Raw genomic sequence first — 20,827 nt, 5'->3', positions numbered from 1 at the left:
CTTACGTTGGTGGGTTACACCCGTGGGTTGTGGAGAAACTCTGTCACAATTATTACTTTGTAAAATAAAAAAGTTGGGATCTGGAAACAGCTGCTAAGAATGAAGGAGTTTTAGTCCTTTACTGATGTCTTGCTATGGTAAAAGACATGCATTCCAGGATTAGCTTGTAGCGAATTTATTAAGATCCAGTTATGAGGCAACTATGGAAAGTGAGTTATCATCTGATAAATTCAGTGTTCATATTTCGGGGATAATAGGAATGTTTCAGTATCATTTCGTTAGTTGCTACAGTATCACACTTCTTTGTGGACAGCATTATGAAAGCAGTAGGTATGAAGTGCATCTGTACATATTGAAGTCCAAATTATGCAACAAAAGTTTTAGAGGATTAGAAATGAAGGATTGAGGATATAGGGAAGATTCATTATAGAGTGTGAAGAGCAGTGTTAATAGCTAGAGCCAAATAAGATATTGCTGACAGAAATTTAGCCAAATATGCTTGGCACGAGTAGTGGACAACTGATTTTGATGATTCTATGTTGCTGTGAAATATGGAAATGAAATGCATTTGATGGTAAAATAGATACTCGAGGGACAAGAACACAGTTTTTAATATTTTTACGGCAGAATGCACCAAAAAGCTTTAAACGCTTCGTGTAATTCATTCTTTCCCGAAAATTATTTCATGAATTAATGAACGAAAATTGTAATGAACTTGAAAATTAGTCAGATTGGAAATCAGTTGTCTTTCTGAATAATTATTTTATATCATATCACTTTACTGCTTCGCATCATATTTAAGGAAATATTTAAACGCTTTCTATCAAAAATTTTCAGTTTTACAAATGGACACGCGTGACAGTAGCAAAATTCAATCCATTTAGCTGATATTTTGATGTGTAATACAAAAAGGTTCTGAATATTGGATTCAGAATAACACTCGTTACGAATCCAACTTTTTATCCACCCTAATTTTAACATCCATGCACTTATTTTCTACCTTCTAGTATTTTATAGTAATTAATAATAATAATAAAACTGACTACAAAAATTTTGTTCCATATTATGTGTAATTTTATTCCATATTATGTTTTGAAATTTAGAACATCTATAAAAGTTATAACAATTCGTTGAATCATAGTGATAAATGAATGCGTATTAAATATCTATAAATTCGTAGCAACATGACCGATGATTCTATTTTGAAACAAAAAAATTGTTTTTTCATTACTTTGAATATAAGAAGACTTTTTTGGTATTTCCTGAAGTTTTAAAAAAAGAAATTTTCATCGGTCTTTTATACTTTTCTCCTTCTTTTTTTCGAATTATGAACAATCAGTTATTTGGACAGCATTACTGTTTGCATCTAATTTTTGTTGACAGTAGTTTTCCAGTTCCGTTAGTTGTGAGATTCTTTCATACATGTATTTCGTTAATGGATACCTGTCGAGATTTACATTCTTATCATAATTCATTAATGAATTGAAAAATGTGCAAGTCATCAAGTCAACCCATGTAATCTGAAATACATCTCAATATTAGGATGGCAGTTTAGTTCCATTTCATTCAGCACTTTGTTCTTATGTTCGTACAACTGAAAAAGTTGAGCATGAAGAAGTCTATCAACGTTTGTGAATCATTCCTGTTTCGATTCAAACCTTGCACTTGAGTTATTTGTTCAAAGAAGATTAATTTTTTTTTATCTTGTTTAAAGAAAATTAATTTTTTTTACCTCTTCTCCGATCAGATAGGAAGTGTTGTTCTGAGTCAGTTGTTTCTCGATAATAGATGCAACTCGATTATGAACTCCTTTAAGCTTTATATCATCGATTATTATAATCTGGAATTGTTGCAACCATTATGGGACAATAAAAACATTTATGTTAGTCAGCAGGAAAATAACCTTAAACAGTATACTCAGCTCTTTAAATCCTTCTGAGTACGTTATATATTCATTGCATTTTTTACAAAATGTGGCAAAAAATTAGTAACAATTTATAATTTTATAAACTTACGATTTCTCTCAGAAAATATAATTTGGAGTTTAAAATCAATTTAAAAGTACTAATTTAAACAACTAACATTGGTATAGATGTTGTTATCATCATTCGCTGATCCGAAAATTGAAACCTGAGCCTCAAGGAGCAAATCAGCAAACATATCGAGCAATGCGTCACATGTTGCGTTTTGTCCGGAAAGTCCTGTCAAATCACTCTTTATATTAAGAAAGAAGAGATAGATAAATGATTTTAGTCAAACAAAAACTAATTTAACCTTCTTTCAATCATAATAAATATAGTGAAGCAATCTGTAAGAATACAAAACAAATTTCCTATTGGTTAGCAATTGATAAACTATAAAAAATTACTAATTCATCATATGAAATTGTCTTTTCTAACGATCCTTAACACATAAAGAATAGAAATGAAGCATAATATGAAGAATGATGTAACGGTGGGAGCTCTTTGTGTCCATAATAACTTACCGAACCTCCAGGCCAAATGACGACAAATGGCAGTCTGTCCACTTAACTTGACATCATCTATTTCCAGTATCGGCAGTATGCCAAGTGCAGTCTCTGTAAATTTTTTATTTTTACGGTTTCTTTTCTTTTCTTGTTTGTATTTCTAACATTTTCTAAACCAAACTCAGAGATGTTGCATTTTGTTCGGAAAGTCCTGTTAAACTTATTTAAATTTGGTAATTTTTAAACGAATTCTTAGAGATAAAAATTCACATCTTATTCCTCTTCCTTCTCTTCTATCTCTTAATATTTGTTATTTCAATTTCAGATATTATTTCAAGTACGCTGTCTCCTATCTCTAAGTTGATATCATTTTTTTATAATACTATTTCTTCATCAAATTTTTAGGTCATTTTAAAAAAATTTTTAAATTTCAAACCATTTCTAATGTCATTCCATTGTTCTTTCCCACTAATTCTTATATCTTCATACGGAACATTTGCAATCTTAAACATCAGTCTAGCTAATGTGCCAGTTCGTTGGTCATTAGAACTGTATAGTTTAAATTTCGGGAACAGCATCTGTGGATTAATTGTATTTAGTTTCATAAATAATTAAGAAAGTAAAGGGAACTAATTAATAAATGTGACGACAACAGTACTGCTAATGTTATCCGTTTCTTCACAAATCTGGAGAAATGCTACAAAAAAAAAAAAAAAAAAAAAAAAGAAAAAGAAATTTGACATAGCAACTCAACTGAATAAAATATAATGCATAACCCAAAACTTATTCCCACTTCATCTTTCATTAATTGCTTCTTTCTTCTCTTAATTCGTGAATTAAGAAATTTATAAATTTGTCCTATGTTTCAGTTCAATGAACAGCAGAGATACTTCATAAAGCAGCTCAAAATTTTAGTTTGAATGGAAGTAATTTTATCATTTCAAAATGATCTTCAGTCAAATATTTCAGGAATTCACACATTTTAAAAGAAATAAAAACATTCGCAGCACTTCTGAGGAATTAGAAGAACTTTAGCTTCAAGAAAGTAACCATTGAAAACATTCATTGCTTGGGATCAAATCAACTATGCTTATCAGTGATAATTCATATAGACGAGCTTTAAGGAAGACATAAGAAAAGGAATTCACGGAATATTTCAAGAATGAAAACAAAAAAAATATTTCATTGATTGTAAAATTGGATACGAAAATGGATCAATAAAATTTACGAACGCATCAATGAAAACAGCGATAAATTTCGAAAAGGATGAAACTAAAAAAAATGGCAGTGGAGAACTGAAGGAGAAGACAGGTCTACTAGGATGAAACATAATCGATCATCTGACGAACGAATCTATTTCTGCTTCTATTGCACATTGCTTTTTTGCATTGAAATGTGATTGAATGTGCTCGTCCGACATTATGTTGTCATTACTTCCGATCGCTTCATCACACATACTTTTCAGCTGATCCATATTACTGTTCTGTGGTAGAGGGATAGTGAACGCACTGGGAGAAACATTTTCATTGTCAAACGATCAATTTCACAAAAGGGAAGTAGTAAGCTATTTAGATTACTTGTAATGGTGGTATAACGTCTGACAATTGATCGACATTACTTTTGATTCTAATCAAATCATGAATTACTGTCAAAATTAGCTACAAACGATTATGTTAGTTAGTAATTATTTCTGCTTGTAAAAAACTTAGAGAAAAGTTAGTGAAAAAGCATGGAAATTTACTAAAAGTGTTTAAGTAATAGCTTCTTTTTAAGAAGGTTTAGTATTAGCGCCATGAAACATTAAAAAAGAGAAATCAATAAAGTAATCGAGGCGCAATAAAAATAAATGAATAATTGATAATGTTTCATTGTGATCTTTCGTTGTTTACGAAATATTTATGAAAGATTACTCCTAATATATGAAGTAAAATAAAAAAAAAAGTGGAATATAACTGGGGCTTTGTTTTAATTCAAAGCAGGCACCTTTGGACAAAAGAATCTGAAATTCCTAAAAGCCGAACAGAGTTCATCAGATGTAACGAAATAAATCCTGCAACAAAATAATTTCATTGTTAATATCATGATTAGTCTTTAGACCCGATTTATCCACTGAGAATACGGAATCAGTCATCAATCGACCTGGACCATTTGTTGAATAACTGCTTTACGAAAAAATAGCACTGGCCAGGGAGTTCCTTTAATTTCATTTTTCACCAGTTCTTTAATTTTTTCTCTTCAGTCCAATTTTTTCCAGTTCAGTAAAATTATGAACGAATTAATAGAAATTTTAATTTAATAACATTATTGAGTTCATTTCTTTCACTACTTTAATTCAGTTATAAATCAAGCAAGATACGAATCGATTTTGTCGTTATGATAATAAAGGAACAAAGAACTTATCAATCAATAAATTGGTAAATATGGATTGGAAGGCCAGGAGAATAAAACATACGGACAGGAAACAAATTTTTTGTGACGATAACCTAAAATTATAGCAGTTTGGAACGACCTGAGATCTTGAGGTCATGCAAATCTATTGTTTGTGTTAATGAAATGACCTTGAAGTTAAAGTTCAGATCAAAATTTTTTGTAAATAATGCTTGCTAATTTATATCATATTCGCAGTGAAAAACACCAAAATTTTTTCAATATTTCTTACACTTATGTAGAAAGTAAGTGAAAAAAATTTTTAAGCTGTATTTTCAAAAAGTGCTTCTCTCGACATTTTCGCTAAATATTGGCTGAAGTTATTGAAAGAAGCGCATTCAGAAGATTCAGTTCTGAAATTTGTGCAGAAAGTTAATATTCCCAATTTAGTTATACAGATGACATATTTTTCAAAATTTAAAAGACTCGAAGTTGCAACCATAATATTTTCTCCAAATTCATTTCCATATGCAAGTGGAAAAAAGTTACTCAAAAGAATAATACAAGCAATATAATTTAATTTCTGCCTTCCAATTAACTATCATCAGTTCGCAGTGCTTATTTGAAGCATCAAACGGTGTTGTCTCTTTATGCCATAAACAAAGTTTGCAAATTCTTTCATGGATAAATAGAGCTGATTTCTTGAATTTCAGCGAATTGGTAAACTACTCATTAGGCATCAAAATTAACGAAGAGATTGATTAATTGATTAAGATCGTGAGTTTTGAAAAACCTTTCGGAAAGAGATTTTGCAAAATGCAAATAGTATTGAAGATTTCATTTAAGATAGAGTCTATCATTAATTATTGTTGACTGCCACCATTAATAAAAATAAGATTCTTTAAATAATCATGTATTTTAAAGAGTTTAGACCTATCCTAAACTCTTTGAAATAATGAAACTGAAGTAATAAAATACGATATAAAATATGAAGTAATAAAAAATAATATATGAATAAAAAAAATCCACTTTCTACTAATATATAATAAGAATAATCTTATTAAATTGCAGCATGTTAATACCATATCAACTCCAAATGCATTAAGAAGACGATCAATGGGAAACAAATTAACATGAAAACTCAAAGTTTGATTGCTTCACAAAATTCAATCCATAAATGATAAGAAATAAGGTAGAACAATTGTTATTCAATTATTATTGTTATTAGTATTATTACTGCTATTATTATTATTATTATTATCGTTATTATCATTATTATTATTAATTATTATTATTATTATTAATAATTATTAATTGTTAATAATTATTACTTTATCATTAACAATTGTAATAATAATCACTAGCCAATCTACTAGACGTAATGAAGAACCAATTACAAATGTACTGTCTATATAACTATGTGACCGTTATTTGATAATGGAAAACAAAAAATATTAAGTTGCAATAGTTGGGCTTAGCTTCGAGAGTGAAGGATTGGTCGCAGTGCAGGGCAAATTTTCTTTATAGCATTCTTGTGGGTGGTTAGTGATTTACTTTTTTGTGTAGCTGAAAAGGAGAATCAGTTTTTTTCTCTTTCTTATTTTTGGGTGGGAAGAGTTTGTCTGTTGGAAAGATGCGAAAACCTTGCTTATTGGAAATTCTGGGAAATCATGATAACAGTTAAAAGTTCTATGAAATGATCTGCCTTACCGTTCACACCACATCTTAGATTATTTTCATTTTGTATTCCATAAAAGTTGGAATTTAGTATCTGGAATCATAAGTCTCAGAATTTATTTTAAATGAATTTGAGAAGTGAAGTAGTAGAGTGTATTTCTTGTAAAATTTTGAAGCTGTTTACCGGATTTTCTGTGCCCTATGCCATCCTGGAAGCAATAATTGTTTCAGTATTGAGTAATAATAATTGAGTACGAACGAATTAATTAAGAGCATACTCCATATTTTCACCACTTCTTTCCATTCAATTTCACTTTATCTTTAGAATGGTCACTCTTTCGTTGGTATACTGTTTCTTTCAATCTCATTATCTAATTAAAGTAGAGTTGCAGTGCTGATAGTGGTCTGATGACCAGAAATTGTTTTAATTGTTTGTTTGATTCATTTGTAGCAAACTTTTTGAGGTAAAAAGGAATGACAGATAAAGGTGGCATTGGTGCCCAGCAATATCAAATACCACCACCGAAAACGCAAGGTGCTGCTACCGGAGGACAGCAACTTTCCGCAACTGCCACGCAGTTTGTGGACAAAATTGATCCATTTTCTAAAAGGCATATATTTTTGCATTACTTTTAATTTGTTTCTTCTACATTCTTATGAATTATGGTGTCTGGTATTCGAGATATACAAGCTACATGCAGAATTCCAATATGAGTTAAAAGTTTGAAATTCGCAAATCGAATGATTTTTTTCGGAAAGAATACTTTGCAGAGGAACAAGCAAACGTCGAAGAAGATTGGTCAATAGCAGTAGATATCACCCGGACAGTGAACCTGAACTCACTCAGCTACAGCTAATTAAAGGTGTGTTTCTGCTTGTTTGCAGTGTTGACGAAAGTGGACAAGTTTTCTGGTCTGAGTTTTAAATGATTTATATTTGTATTCCATTATTAAATGAAAACTGAGCTCCATAGGTTTGCAGGATGAAAGTTGTGGTGGATTCACCAGGATAACATAACGTATAACAAGGTCATAGTGCATCAATTGTTTATCTCAAAATGTTTATCTACTTTTCAGAGTTAAATTAATACAGTGTTTAGCTCAATAAATTCATGTAATCTTCGAAACACTTGCAAACACTCGTCATTTTTTCTATCTTTATAGTACTTCAGATGGTTGTGTTGCAACTAACTTCACTTTCTTTATTGACTGCACCAGAATTATTGTTCTTTCCGCACTGTTCCGTATTCATGTTATTTAACTTCCTTCATTTTATGGTTATTGTGCTCTTTGTTCACTGATGAGTAAAATGAATAGGAAACTACTTAGTGCCCTATTTTCGATTTTTCATTTTCATTTATTTTTTAATTAATACGAAACTCAACGAAATATTTTTCTATTGCTCGTTTTTCGTAATGATTAAGAATAGTCTAATTTGGTTTGAAAACTTTTTTTTTAATTTGTACTGACTGGCATCACTTGCGATGGAGGTGGAATTAAAGTAACGAAGTTCGTACAGATTTAAGCTGACAGTAATATAAAAAACGAGGAGTGATCTTTGGATTTATAGGGCATTCAAATAATATTTGAATATGATAATAATCAAAATTTTACGTTTTTAATATAGAGGCGCTGTCATTTAATTGTTCAAGAATACATAAATCTGTAGTGTTATTTTCCTATTTTAGTATTAAAGGAGTATTTCAAAATTACATTAAACTTTAGAAGTTAATGAGTAAAATGAATAAGAACTCCGGTAATGGTATCTTTCGAGAGATTGGCCTTCGTTAGTAGCCCTGAACATAAGAGTTCGCTTAGTCTTATTATGATTGTGTGATTGTATGTATAGAGGAAAGGAAAGAGAGAAAATGAGGGAGGGCGGTGTGAATTTCATTTTTTGCGATGTGAAGTATAGGAAAAAAGTACATCTCAGTTTTAACGTAGTATACTAAAAAGAGGAAAAGTAACTAGTGTGTTGATGAAACTTGCAAATACTATCAAAGAGCAAGCTCTTGTTTTGGTGGGAGTGTTGTTCTTATTTTCTCATTTTCATACTAGCAAGTCAGGAGATATGAAATGAAGAAAAAGATGCTATGTTTGCAGCAAAAAACTCGAATATTTAGTAAACTTCATTAACTTGATCCGAAAAGATTAATTTGATTGCTGTTTTTTGATTTTTTACCAATAGAATTGGTAAACAGTGATAACAACAAGAGCAAAATCTTGTATTTCTAAAAGGGTGCAAGATAAATATTCGCGATTTAATGCTTTTTGTGCTTTTGTGAAATGTAGTTTAAAAGAAATCGAGAACTAGGGGATAAAAAAACTAGGAGATAAAAGAAATCGAAAATGATAGCTTATATAAGTTCGGCGGTAATAATTATAATTAGTATTATGGTATGGTCTTACCACAAAAAAAAAAAAAAAAAAACATTAGTTGCAGATGCTCCAGCAACAGAACAGTCAGGACTTGTTATTCAGAAATTACAACAATGTCAGAAAATATTTGATTTTTATGATCCGGTAGCTCAACTTAAAAGTAAAGAGGTGTGCATTTTATGAACTGTTATATTAAAGAACTTTAACAAGTGCAGCTGGTGCCGCGAATAAATTGTTGCTCTGCTTAACTTTTTGAAACACTGGGTGTTTTAGAATTTGGGGAAAATTACAGCCTACTATTATTAAAATGCTAGATAGGATATATTCTTAGAAATTAATTCTTTATGGTAAATCTTCACTGAAGGTCGTTTATCTTTAGATAAAACGTGCAGCTCTGAATGAGTTGATAGATCATATCACAACTGTAAAAGGTGCTATAACAGAATTGATATATCCAGAAGTGATTAAAATGGTTTCTAAAAATATATTTCGCGTATTACCACCGTCAGATAATTCGGAATTTGATCCCGAGGAGGACGAACCAACGTTGGAGGTTTCCTGGCCTCATTTACAGGCATGTATTTAACTACTTCCAATCTTATATTTCATTAGTCTATTAAATTGCTTGGAAAGTTTGAGTCATGATGAATAAGCATTGTATTCCTTTATTCTTTTAAAAAATAAATATGAATAGATTTCACCATCAAGGTTGTATGACTTTTCTCGAAGATAGTTTTTTTCAAATTAAAATACTTATTTTTACTAAGATTCACAAGCCAAAATTTCCTTGTCACTAACTCCTAGTTATGTCAAAAAATTTATTATTTAATCAAGCAACTGAATTTTCCTTTCCCACTTCCTGTCCTTTATTTGCGGTAATTTTTTTTTATGATTTCAGCTAGTTTATGAACTTTTTTTACGATTTCTTGAGTCGCCGGATTTTCAAGCTACTGTCGGTAAAAAGTATATTGACCAACGTTTTGTACTCAATGTTAGTTTCTTTACATATCACATTTTTCTCGGGAATCTACTTTCAAGCAAAAGGAAAAAGCGCTGTTGAGAATGACTTTGTCTTTAAAAATCTTCCTTAATAATAGATGTGCTTTTCTAATTGAATTCTTGTAGACTTCTCACATTTTTTTTGAATGAAAAGTGTAACACTTGTGGATTTAATAACATAGTGATATTCTTATATTAATATGAGGTGTGGCATTAAGTAATAAGCTGTAAAAGGCAGATTTTCAGTACTTTTCGGGAACCCTTTTTCTAAATTATTTTCACTAGAAGCGGTAAAATCTCGTCTTCTTACAGAGTGATTGTGTAGACGAATTTTTAGCTGTTAGATCTGTTTGACTCGGAAGATCCACGGGAAAGGGATTTCTTAAAGACAGTTTTACATCGTATTTATGGGAAGTTTCTTGGTTTGCGCGCTTTCATAAGGAAGCAAATCAACAATATGTTCTTGTCGTAAGTCATACGCTAATCTTCTATAGATATTTTAATAATTTATATAAGATTGAATAATCTTATAGCAGTAGACATTAATAAGCAAAAGATTTTTATGTTTTGTAGTTCTAGTTCAAATAATTAAAACTTTCCAAATTTCAACTTATGTTGTCATTCGGCGTTGTTTGTTCCAGTTTTGTCTTCGAAACCGATTCATTCAACGGTGTTGGTGAATTACTAGAAATTCTAGGAAGGTAAAATCTCATTCGTGTACATTTTTTACTGCGAACATTCGATGACTGCATTTTCTTTTAGAGTTCTTGTTTTAAAATCATTCTTTTAACTTAAAATCTCGTAAATCTATCTATCTATCTATCTATATTTTGTAAACTCTCTTTTATTATTGCAGCATTATAAATGGTTTTGCTCTGCCATTAAAACAAGAACATAAGGTATTTCTGGTGAAAGTGCTTCTCCCTCTCCACAAACCACGCTGTTTGAGTCTCTATCATGCTCAGGTTAGTTGTTTTTCTGTTCCTAACATTAAAATATTTTTTCTCTTGAATACTGTTTGTTTTACCTCTGTCTTATGTTTGATCACTATTACAAATTATAGACTGAAAAATATTTTATGAAGAATTGTAGGAAATTTTTTCGTTTCAGTTGGCTAAAAATAGTGTAGCAAAAATTTCAGCTTGCTTATTGCGTCGTACAATTCATTGAAAAAGATTCAACATTGACACCACAGGTTTTTGATGCTCTGCTCAAGTTTTGGCCAAGAACATGTAGCGCAAAGGAAGTATGTTACTGCTTGAAATAGTTCTCAGGATGATTTCAAAAGATTTATTAGTGTAATCATGTGAACTGAAATTGATTTATAATTAGAGACGAAAGTGTTTTTAGGTGATGTTTTTGGGTGAAGTCGAAGAAATTCTCGATATTATTGAGCCAGAACAGTTCAAAAAAATTATCGAACCGTTGTTTAAACAACTTGCGAAATGTGTTTCTAGCCCTCATTTCCAAGTAATATTTTTTTTTTTCGTAATGTCGGCTCTATGTCACTTTTACTGGTAAATAATTGTCTTGATGTCATTGTTGGAGTATATTTTCAGGTAGCGGAAAGAGCACTGTATTTCTGGAATAATGAGTATATTCTGTCTCTTATCGAAGAAAATAGCAGTCAGGTGAGGTTTATAGCTGAATTTCGGCTTCTTAGTATCCTTTTGTAGTAAATGTTTAAACTTAATACATTTCCCATTTGTTGGGGGTATACTATCTCATCACCTTTCTTTTTTACATTAATACCGTTTGGCACTCCAGTCGTTCTTTTTCAAACGCTTTTTGTTTTTTAGGATTGAAATTCAATATGACATTCCAAATATTAGCAGATTTTGGAAGCCATCATCTTTTTGTTATGTCTCATATTCTTGTTTGATCTTAGAGAAATTCCGTAATCCTCATCGAGGGAACTTAAGGCATATTCCTTAGTCGTTTATTTCTGATAAAAGTACAGGTTATGCCCATAATGTTTCCTGCATTATACCGGATAAGTAAGGAACATTGGAACCAAACAATTGTGGCGCTTGTTTATAATGTTCTCAAAACATTTATGGAAATGAATGGAAAACTTTTTGATGAACTGACCGCAAATTATAAACTCGAAAGGCAAAAGTGAGTTTTGATGAATATTATTTTATGTAGTATTATGCAATGGGCATATATGACAGTTGTTTCATTTTAATTTTTTCGGAGTAATTTTGTATATTAAAGCTGCTAATGCTTTTATTGTTTACAGTTTTAGAGAAAAGAGAAAAGAAAAGGAGCGTGAAGATTTATGGAAACGCTTAGCAGCAGTTGAGCTTAATCCTCCCAATGATAGAGATCCACATATACTGAGCAAAACACCGTTAACAAATTTCACGGTTAAACGAGAATTACCTGCTGTGTATGGACTGATTGCCCCAGCAAACTCTGTTGGAGATAAGTCTTCAAATTTCGTTAAAAGGTAAATAAACTTTCGTGGTCGGAGTTGGAGATTCTATATTAAGTAATATAATTGATACTACATTTTTGGCACCCAATTTAATACTGCATATTAATGAATTTTATGGTAAACTTTGCTTCGACATTATTGCGACTACAGGTTGCTGTACTAATACAGGAATATAATTGTTTTGTAATATTAATGGTACTTTTTTCACTCTGTGATGTGGTTCCGTCATGAAGTTTTAAATTATAACTATTTTATTGAACAATTTTTCTGGCAGATAAAAGTTCGAAATTTGTTTTTTTTTTTGTTTTTTTTTTTAAATATATCATACTAGCAATTGTTGCAGAGGAAGAAATGGATCTGAAATGGCCCCATATAAATTTATAAACATTTTTAAACCTTCCAGCGCTTTTGATTGCTACTTTATGGAATTGCAGGTCAGGTACTGGGACGAACAGCATCGCTGTCAAAAAGTGATAATCGCCTTATGTGATTGCTATTTTGTAACTAATTAAACAATAGCTTGATTGCATACATATAATCTTTGTTTGCTGTTTCATTAAATTGCATAACCTATGTTTATAAGATTTTGGGTTGGTCGCATATCTCTTTATGATGTCTTCGAACATCTTCGATTTTTATCTCTCCTACCCTTGAAAGAAATCGAGAATTTTGCAACTTTTAGGTATTATCTATAAGCCTGTCGTTGAAATCCGTGTAGATTTGAAACCAAAGACTTTTACTTTATACATGCTACTTATTTTCTTTCTAATGTGCTTATTTATCTATATTTGTGGGAGTCACGTTTATAATTTACCATTTTTAGCTTTGATTTTCTGATTTATTTTACATTGCTAGTTTTCCAGCCTTGTTACAGTTTGATATTTTGTTCAAATTCATTAATGTCTTTCTGCTGTTAGTAGCAAAGACAATACGATATTGCTGAAATACATGAGCAGGGAATAAGTGGAGTCCAATCAGTTTCTGTAACAATTTTTAGGACAAACCTTCCGGTGAATTTTAGCTTCAACAGGTCGGGACGGCTAATATATAATGAATGCAGCAGTCTCAACAAAAGTTGAAACGTCTACCTGTCTTCGGCTTCTTGTCTAAGAACTTACGGATCTTGAAATCTAGATTTCGCTCTGTCCATTTTCATATTCCTCTACCAGTCTTGGAAGCTTAATTTACTTCATAGCGAATTACATACAAGCGTAACGCCCGCCGTATCCCTCCTATATTCGTGAAGCATCCATTTGGTGTTTCATTTGTTAGACTATTCCTACTTTATATTTGACCACCGTGAACTGTCTTAGTCCTTTTCTAGTTTCACTTCTGTAAAATCATAAAACACTTTCTAGCGTTTCATATTTGCTGTTTGTACATGATAATGGCATCGTAATTTTTCGCAGAACAATGAATTTTTGTTTTGCTTACTAACAATTCGTGGAATTTTCATTTGTGCGAAGATTTCCAGTGGCATGAACTATCGTCTTCATTGACGTAGAAAGGATTTACTGACTAATCTCAGATTATATAAATTTAATTGGGTGATATTTACTAAAAATGGAGTGTATTCAAGAGTAGTAATGCGCAGGAAAGTATGAAGCAAAAGTAAGTTAAGAACTTGAATATCCATTATTCCATCGTGTCGTATATTTTTAAAACATCCATGGTGGTCTTACACATTTTAAGGGAATTCTTAGAACATTAGCAGAGATAATACCATGTCACAACAATTTAAGGACTCAATCACAAATATGCAAATGAGGGTATAATAAGTGTTAAAAATACATCATTAATATAACGAACAATTCACCGGCTTGTGTTCCAAATTGACAAAGGTAAAAATATAAAAATCCAAATGTTGTGAATCCAAACAACCCGTATTGTGCGACGAGAGCGAAACAATCAGCGAATTTAGACATACAAAGACAGAAACAAGAGTGAATACGAGTTCTGGCCAAACAGCGGAAATAGCTACGGGGAGTACTTAGTTTTTGCCAAAGATCTGCCAATTCTAAACTGTTGGTTGGTAATTATCAAATCTAACAACCCTGTTATTATCTAATGTCATATCCAATAAAAACATGACTTCCCACTACTTTCCACTACTAGATCACATCTATTAAATTAAATTCGCATATTCGCCAGACCAAATGTATAAATGAAAGGAATATGTTGCATCCCTGACACAAATGTTAGCAGTATTAACTCAAAATCACAAAAAGCCATTTAATGCTACTTGCAGAGGTTATATGTCACTTTTGTTGTCGGCAAAACATTAGTTGAGTGTCTAGTTCATGAAAAGGTTTCACAGGTTTCATTAAGATAACTAACAACTTTTTTAAAATTAACTGCAGTGAGCCACTTTTAGCAGTCCCATTCTATAGTCAAAAGTTAAAACCTACACGGATCTACCGGCTCAACACGCTTTTATCATTTATTATTACGGAAATCTGCTGATCGTGTTGCGAACTCTAAAGGCCAAGCAACGTCTTTAACTACTACCTAACTTACGAAAAAAACTTACCGACAACAAGGACTGAGTGATATGAACAAAAAACATCATTAAATTGCATAAAATCTTTCCAAACTTGTATTAATTCTCTCTGTAACTCTTTTTAATAACGAAAAAACTTATAATCCAAAGCTAACTTTGGAAAGTACATCAAAACTTGAATGCTGTTTCTATCAGATACGTAAACTCAAGCACTAAACAATACCAGTGAACCTTTTCAGATTTTTCTAAGATAACAAATACGTGAAAGAATTCAAATTTGATATTTGAAAAGAAAGTGCAGAGGAAGAAGAGAGACCCATAAGAAGTTCAATTTACAACATGCAAAAATTTACATCTCCTTAAAGAGAATGCAAACAAACTGAAAAACATGGAAGCATGTATATAACAATAACAACAACAAATAACAGTATTAAGATTAGTAGCAATAACAGTGAAAAGCTAAAAATGACTGCTGTCATCATTATCGATCATATCATTATCAGTGAGTGAACTAGATGGTAAAAAATGTGTTCTTATCATTAAATCAGATGAAACAGAGGGAAGACCATTCGAAAGGTGGGCATTGGAAGGCGGTATACAACAAACTGGGGGTGCCGACATCGGACGACATTTTTGAAGGTTAGCGGAAGACGAAGATGACACTGCTGCAGTTTTTGAATGCTTCTTTTTGAACGTATTTAGCTCATTCAATGTTAGTTCCAGTTTCTGCTCGTAAAATGCCCGAATGTCTTCTATTGCGTTCTTTATTGTTTCCTGGAACTAATTAGTTTTTCTCCTTAAAATGGATGATAGAAACTAAATAGCTTGGTAAGGCGCAAAAATGGCCCACAATGTTTTCCTACAAATACAATCCCACTATGGGCTATTCGATAAGTCTGGACAAAATGTCTGGGCAAGACTAATCCATTCTCAAGAAAAAAAAAAAACAGTCTGGTAGCATATGTTGTGACCGATTCAACACAGCAATTAATTTTCACAATAAGTATAATCGCTTTGCTGATGTTGAAACAAAAATGGATCCATCCAAAAATTTCACTCACATGCACCATAAATATAAGCATCTCTTGACTTTGAACAAATAATTCTGGGAATCTTTCTAAACTAAAACGTCATATTACTAATACTCCACTTAGCAGCAAAAAAGGGGAAAGAAAACTTCATAAATATAATATAAGTATAATTTTGTGGATTTTGTGCATAATTTTCATAAAAAGCATCACTGACTTTAGTTAATGTCACAATAAAAAATGATTCTTAAAAATATGAATAGTGCATATAAGCAGTTTTTAAAGGACATAAAAAGCCAACAATGCAAAATTACGTAATAAATCTGTAAGTGCAATGGACATAACATGTCGTTTTTACATATAAATTTCATTACTTTTGCAGGATGCACCAAGCAAAATAGAACTGAAAGAAGGGTCAGAACAAAAACCTATCTTATATCCAACTTTGAAAGACTCGAAAGAAATGGTAAGGAGTATCCATAAATGATGTGTAAATCTGGTATAAATTTGATATATAAAAGCGGACAACCACTCTAAATTTGAAGAAAACTGCTTGAAATTCACATATAATTTTCTTCTAAAAATTCTATCTGAATGAAAATGCTCACGGCATCGAGTGCACGGCGTATTTCCGGTTCAGCAAGTTTAACTTTCCGTTCCAGCTCAGCTTTTTCTGTAAGATGCCGCTTTTTCCACTCATCATTATTCTTCCTTTCTGCTGCTGCCATTGCATCCTTGATCTCAATCCGTTTCTCCAGGTCTGCTTTTTCCTACAATGGGATCACGGTTTAAAAGACATATAATATAAATAAAGTCTGAAATAGAGTCTTTTGCTAGGAACACTAAAGCTAACCAAATTATCTACAAATAATTTCCAGTAGCAAAAGAAAACCAGAAAAAATGCATCAAGACTCAAAAATTACACGTACATACCTTTTTCCATATTCGTTCCTTTTCTTCATAACTTCTCAACTGTGCCACCATTTTTCTAAAAGATAAATATTGCTAGAAAAATGATAATCATCTATCCCATGAATCTAATGACAGAAAAATGGATTATATTATCCGTCACCATTCTTTGAAATGTAACAGCCCCTCAGCAGATGGTAAGCTTATCAATGAAAATTACCTGCCCTCTTCAACTCTTTGCCTTAGCTCACCCTGCAATCCTTCGAATCGTGGTCGCATTTCAGCCAGTTCTTTTGTCGATTCATCACGCCTGACAATTGACATCATTTTTTTATAAAATGATTACAGCAGAAACAAAATAACATGAAGTAAAAATGATGCAGAACTTCCTTAGTTAGAAATTTAAAGAAATGTCTTAGATTCAAATTCTACTTAACATCTATCTTTGACATACAGCTTCACTATGCATTAGACATTTTTACATACAAATGACAGTTATGATGACCCTACTACAAATTTGTCCTATATGAGCTCATACCCTTTCTTTCTATTGAAATGAATTTAAAAATGTGTCCCTTATTTTAAAGATAACAAAGGACATACCTGCTAAGAAAAGCTTTATTTTCTTCACATAGCTCCTCACATTTTTTCACAAGTTTCATATTCCTTTCATTCAGAAACTTATTTTGTTCTTTGCATGATATGATGGTTTTCTCACCATTTTCTGCATCTCGTCGGCGCCGATCGCATTCTGCTCTCAAACCACCACAAGTTTTTTGCAAATCTTCCACTGCACGTTCAAGTGTCTTCATCACCTATAAATGATAAACTAGGTCTGTGTCATTAGGATTAGAACTAACCAACATTTAATGGTTTATATCTAAAAACTGTCTAGCATCGTCCTGATGAAGGAACCACATAATACGCACCCTTATCGAATTTTATGATTTTGACATATTTTTGAAGTCCGCCCTTTCTAAACAATTTAGTATGACATTTGTCATACTCACCACAAGTGTTTTTTGTATCCCATTGAGAGTAACAACTTTACGAGAGAAAATCAGTGAAGCACAAATTATTTCCAAAATACTGTGGTAAAGAAGAGATCCATATTTGTTTTAGATATGCCACGCGTATAAAAGAGCAACAGTGTTCGTTAAACATGAGGAAATGTTCCAAAAATATTCTTTAAAAAAAGAAAAAAAAATTATGACGCCATCTTTTTTAACTCGAAATCTACATTATTCATATAAATCAAACCAAAAGACTGACAGAAAACATCGCTATTTTAATATATTAACCTGTAAAATCTCAGAATTTTGTGCTTCCAAACGTAATTTCTCTGCGTTGACATCGAATACAGTTTGCTCAGCTCGTCCACGGGCTAACTGTGCAGCTCTTAGCTCAGATTCCAAAGAGCTTATTCGCTGTTCACTTGCTGACAGCTGACTAATCAAAGTGGTACGCAATTCAAAATCTGACTGTGTCGAACCTCCCGAACCGCTGTATGTAGACCTGTCATATATTAAGTCAAAATTTTTTGTCTCAACAATTAAACTTTTACCTTCGAAACTTCACATCCTATTAATGAACTCATTTATCACTTAATATTTTAGAAATCTGCCCTCAATTACGGAGAATAGATTTCATAAAATAACTCACTGAAAAGCAGGGTTCATATATACAACCGGATTTTTCCTTCCAATCGGTGACAGAGAATCTGAGAAAGAGTGACTGCGTGAGCGCCGACGTCTTTTTTTGTGGGTTTTATGATGATGATGTTTTGGATGTCCATCATTTCGAGATGGAGAATCACGTTTCTAAAAGAAAAGAATAGGAAAAAGTGAAAAATATTCAAAAGATCCACAGTTTTACCATATAAATATTTGAATGCGTTGAATGAAAGCTTTCTTATATAAAACGAATAAGTAAAACCTTCTCATCAATTTTCTTTCGATCTTTGAAACAAGACTTAATTAATTCATGTACAGTCTTTTAAGACGCTAATTACAAATACCAACGACAAACGCTATGAATTATAAAATATAGTTAAATGTAAGATATACTAATGAAGTTGTAATTTTTATAGCGGGAAATAAATATCTGGACATAATCCTTTATGCTTCTTTTGAAGCAAGAATTAATATAAAACTAGGTTTTATTTTAGTCAATCGACCAAGACCAAACGCAGTTATGCGTCCATTGCAACACATGACAGAGGTTACGCAATGAATTATAAATATAGTTAAATATAAATAATACAACTAAAAATTTAATTTCATGGCGGATAAGACATAACCTGGACATAAGCTTTTATGCTTCCTTTGAAGCAAAAACTAATGCAAGATTAGATCTTACTATTGGGAAAATACAGTACATATGTACATACACAAGTAAAATTGGATACTGAAACAGTTGAAATCATATCTGCCTTAGCTATTTGTGAGTGTCAGGTTGATGACAGAAGAAATACAAATAGATTACTTAAGTCTTACATAATATTCTATTCGGCAACCAACACATAATTAAAAGTTTGCTAAAACACACAGAGCTATGGCGATGACGATCAGAGCTTCGCTTATGATTAGATGATGTGCTATTTTCCATGGTATGCAAACTGTTCACTTGTAATTTCTTGTGTCAGATTGCAACAAATCTGGGGAAATATTTTTGGTCAGGAGTGACCAGAATTATTTATCGCCAATTACACAAATAGGAACAGCACAACCCGCTGACTTCTTATGTTCCTTATTATAATCTGAAATAACAAAAACAATTACATGCGAACAACTTTATTTATTAACGCCCATATTTAAATGCCAATAAAATTTAATTTCAAGAGATAAAGGAATGCTGAATCGACGCCTTTTAGGCACATAGCCAGTGAATTCGTTTTAGCTAATAGAATTGTCCTGTTCTAATTCCCAATGTATCATCATGGAAGAAAGAATATGCAGCAACCAGATATGCATCAAAAGAACTAAATTTTTATAACATATTGTTAAAATCAACCATGTAACCCCATGGACAAAAATATGACTGTGCTGTTTGAAGAGAATGACGTATTGTTGTCCACTTGAATTAATATGGAATATGTTCATTGTCCGCTACTTCAATCAAGAAGTGACAAATTATGAGCACTAAAATCCTTTCAGTTAAATATTTACATTGTTGGGAAGGATGTATCAATTAGCAGCCAAAAACAGATTGATTTTATACAATTAACAATATTATCAGAAAGTAGAAAGATCTGCAACAGAAATAAAATTATAGTTAGGTGGTTTGTGGAGCGGGGATTGAGAAAGTAGATAAGGGTAATGCAGAATGCAATTCACATGTGCAGCTGAATGGATGATAGACTGATTAATAAACAAATTGAACCATCCCCACTGACACCAAGCTATGATCACCTCTGCAGACACACTTCCGAACCAAACCTTAACAAACCAGTAGCTCTGGTCAACTTCACTATCAATTGTGTGGCGAAGTGAAATTTAACTAAAGATCTGAAGTTACGATAATGGAGTGGTAAGGATGGAAAGTTTTGGTTAAAGATACTTGTCATCTTAAGAGTGTTATAGTGCGTAGGGGAAGTCATTTTAAGAATATTTCGCATTATGGTTTGATAGTTGAAATCCAAAATTGAAATTGATCGAGACAATAGCAATGTTTGGGAAATAAACATGAAGTAATGGATAATGAAACAGTTCCCATTACTGTCTTGATTATTTACCTGGTAACGCACCGATCACTGAATATTCGTGCTAACTAATCACCTTCGTTTCATCTGGTATTTTTGTCTCACTCTGTGTCTATCCAATTTCTCTAATTGTAGATCAGTATGAATGCATTCATTCATACGCCTTGCTGAAATTACCTTCCTCTTTAAAATATTTTAGACTTGTTTAATTCCTTATCTGTAGTTATTATATGCGCCTTTAACTTGTTAGTACATTTTTATTAATTCGTAGATCTTCATTGCAGGTGATGGAGTACAGTGGTACGATCCCACTGAAAAAGTGATTTCAAGTTCGAGAAATGAAGATTGAAAGTGAGATCTTG

General features: G+C 31.8%; 4 protein-coding genes across 5 annotated transcripts; 1 reads left to right on the top strand and 3 right to left on the bottom strand.

Annotated features, from left to right (window-relative positions):
- Positions 1–1,325: 1,325 nt before the first annotated feature.
- Bm9963 (Uncharacterized protein) lies at positions 1,326–3,045 on the bottom strand (the record flags this gene model as incomplete). Its single annotated transcript, XM_001901820.2, has 5 exons — positions 1,326–1,520; positions 1,733–1,840; positions 2,083–2,201; positions 2,486–2,578; positions 2,904–3,045. The coding sequence occupies 5 exons, from the start codon at positions 3,043–3,045 to the stop codon at positions 1,326–1,328; spliced, it is 657 nt and encodes a 218-aa protein (XP_001901855.1).
- A 3,940-nt stretch (positions 3,046–6,985) lies between these two features.
- Bma-pptr-1 (Uncharacterized protein) lies at positions 6,986–12,802 on the top strand (the record flags this gene model as incomplete). The annotated part of the gene is made up of 14 exons (XM_043081862.1): positions 6,986–7,122; positions 7,283–7,374; positions 8,954–9,057; positions 9,269–9,463; positions 9,788–9,880; positions 10,226–10,356; positions 10,530–10,589; positions 10,745–10,853; positions 11,030–11,134; positions 11,239–11,358; positions 11,448–11,519; positions 11,849–12,006; positions 12,137–12,340; positions 12,763–12,802. The coding sequence occupies 14 exons, from the start codon at positions 6,986–6,988 to the stop codon at positions 12,800–12,802; spliced, it is 1,620 nt and encodes a 539-aa protein (XP_042937796.1).
- A 2,485-nt stretch (positions 12,803–15,287) lies between these two features.
- Bm9964 (Uncharacterized protein) lies at positions 15,288–19,372 on the bottom strand (the record flags this gene model as incomplete). Its single annotated transcript, XM_001901823.2, has 8 exons — positions 15,288–15,602; positions 16,465–16,626; positions 16,790–16,844; positions 16,986–17,075; positions 17,369–17,580; positions 18,067–18,280; positions 18,428–18,585; positions 19,313–19,372. 8 exons carry the CDS (start codon positions 19,370–19,372, stop codon positions 15,288–15,290), a joined length of 1,266 nt encoding a protein of 421 aa, XP_001901858.2.
- Positions 19,373–19,455: 83 nt separating this feature from the next.
- Bm481 (Uncharacterized protein) lies at positions 19,456–19,866 on the bottom strand (the record flags this gene model as incomplete). 2 transcript variants are annotated; one of them, XM_043081860.1, is made up of 2 exons in its annotated part: positions 19,456–19,523; positions 19,806–19,866. In XM_043081860.1, the coding sequence occupies 2 exons, from the start codon at positions 19,864–19,866 to the stop codon at positions 19,456–19,458; spliced, it is 129 nt and encodes a 42-aa protein (XP_042937794.1). The 2 variants fall into 2 exon arrangements, with proteins under 2 accessions (XP_042937794.1, XP_042937795.1); XM_043081861.1 differs by having other exon boundaries at position 19,523; positions 19,778–19,866.
- Positions 19,867–20,827: the final 961 nt, after the last annotated feature.

Source organism: Brugia malayi (assembly GCF_000002995.4).
Source record: "Brugia malayi strain FR3 genome assembly, contig: Bm_v4_Chr4_scaffold_001, whole genome shotgun sequence".
Taxonomy (NCBI): domain Eukaryota; kingdom Metazoa; phylum Nematoda; class Chromadorea; order Rhabditida; family Onchocercidae; genus Brugia; species Brugia malayi.
This window is presented reverse-complemented; position numbering and strand designations above follow the sequence as displayed.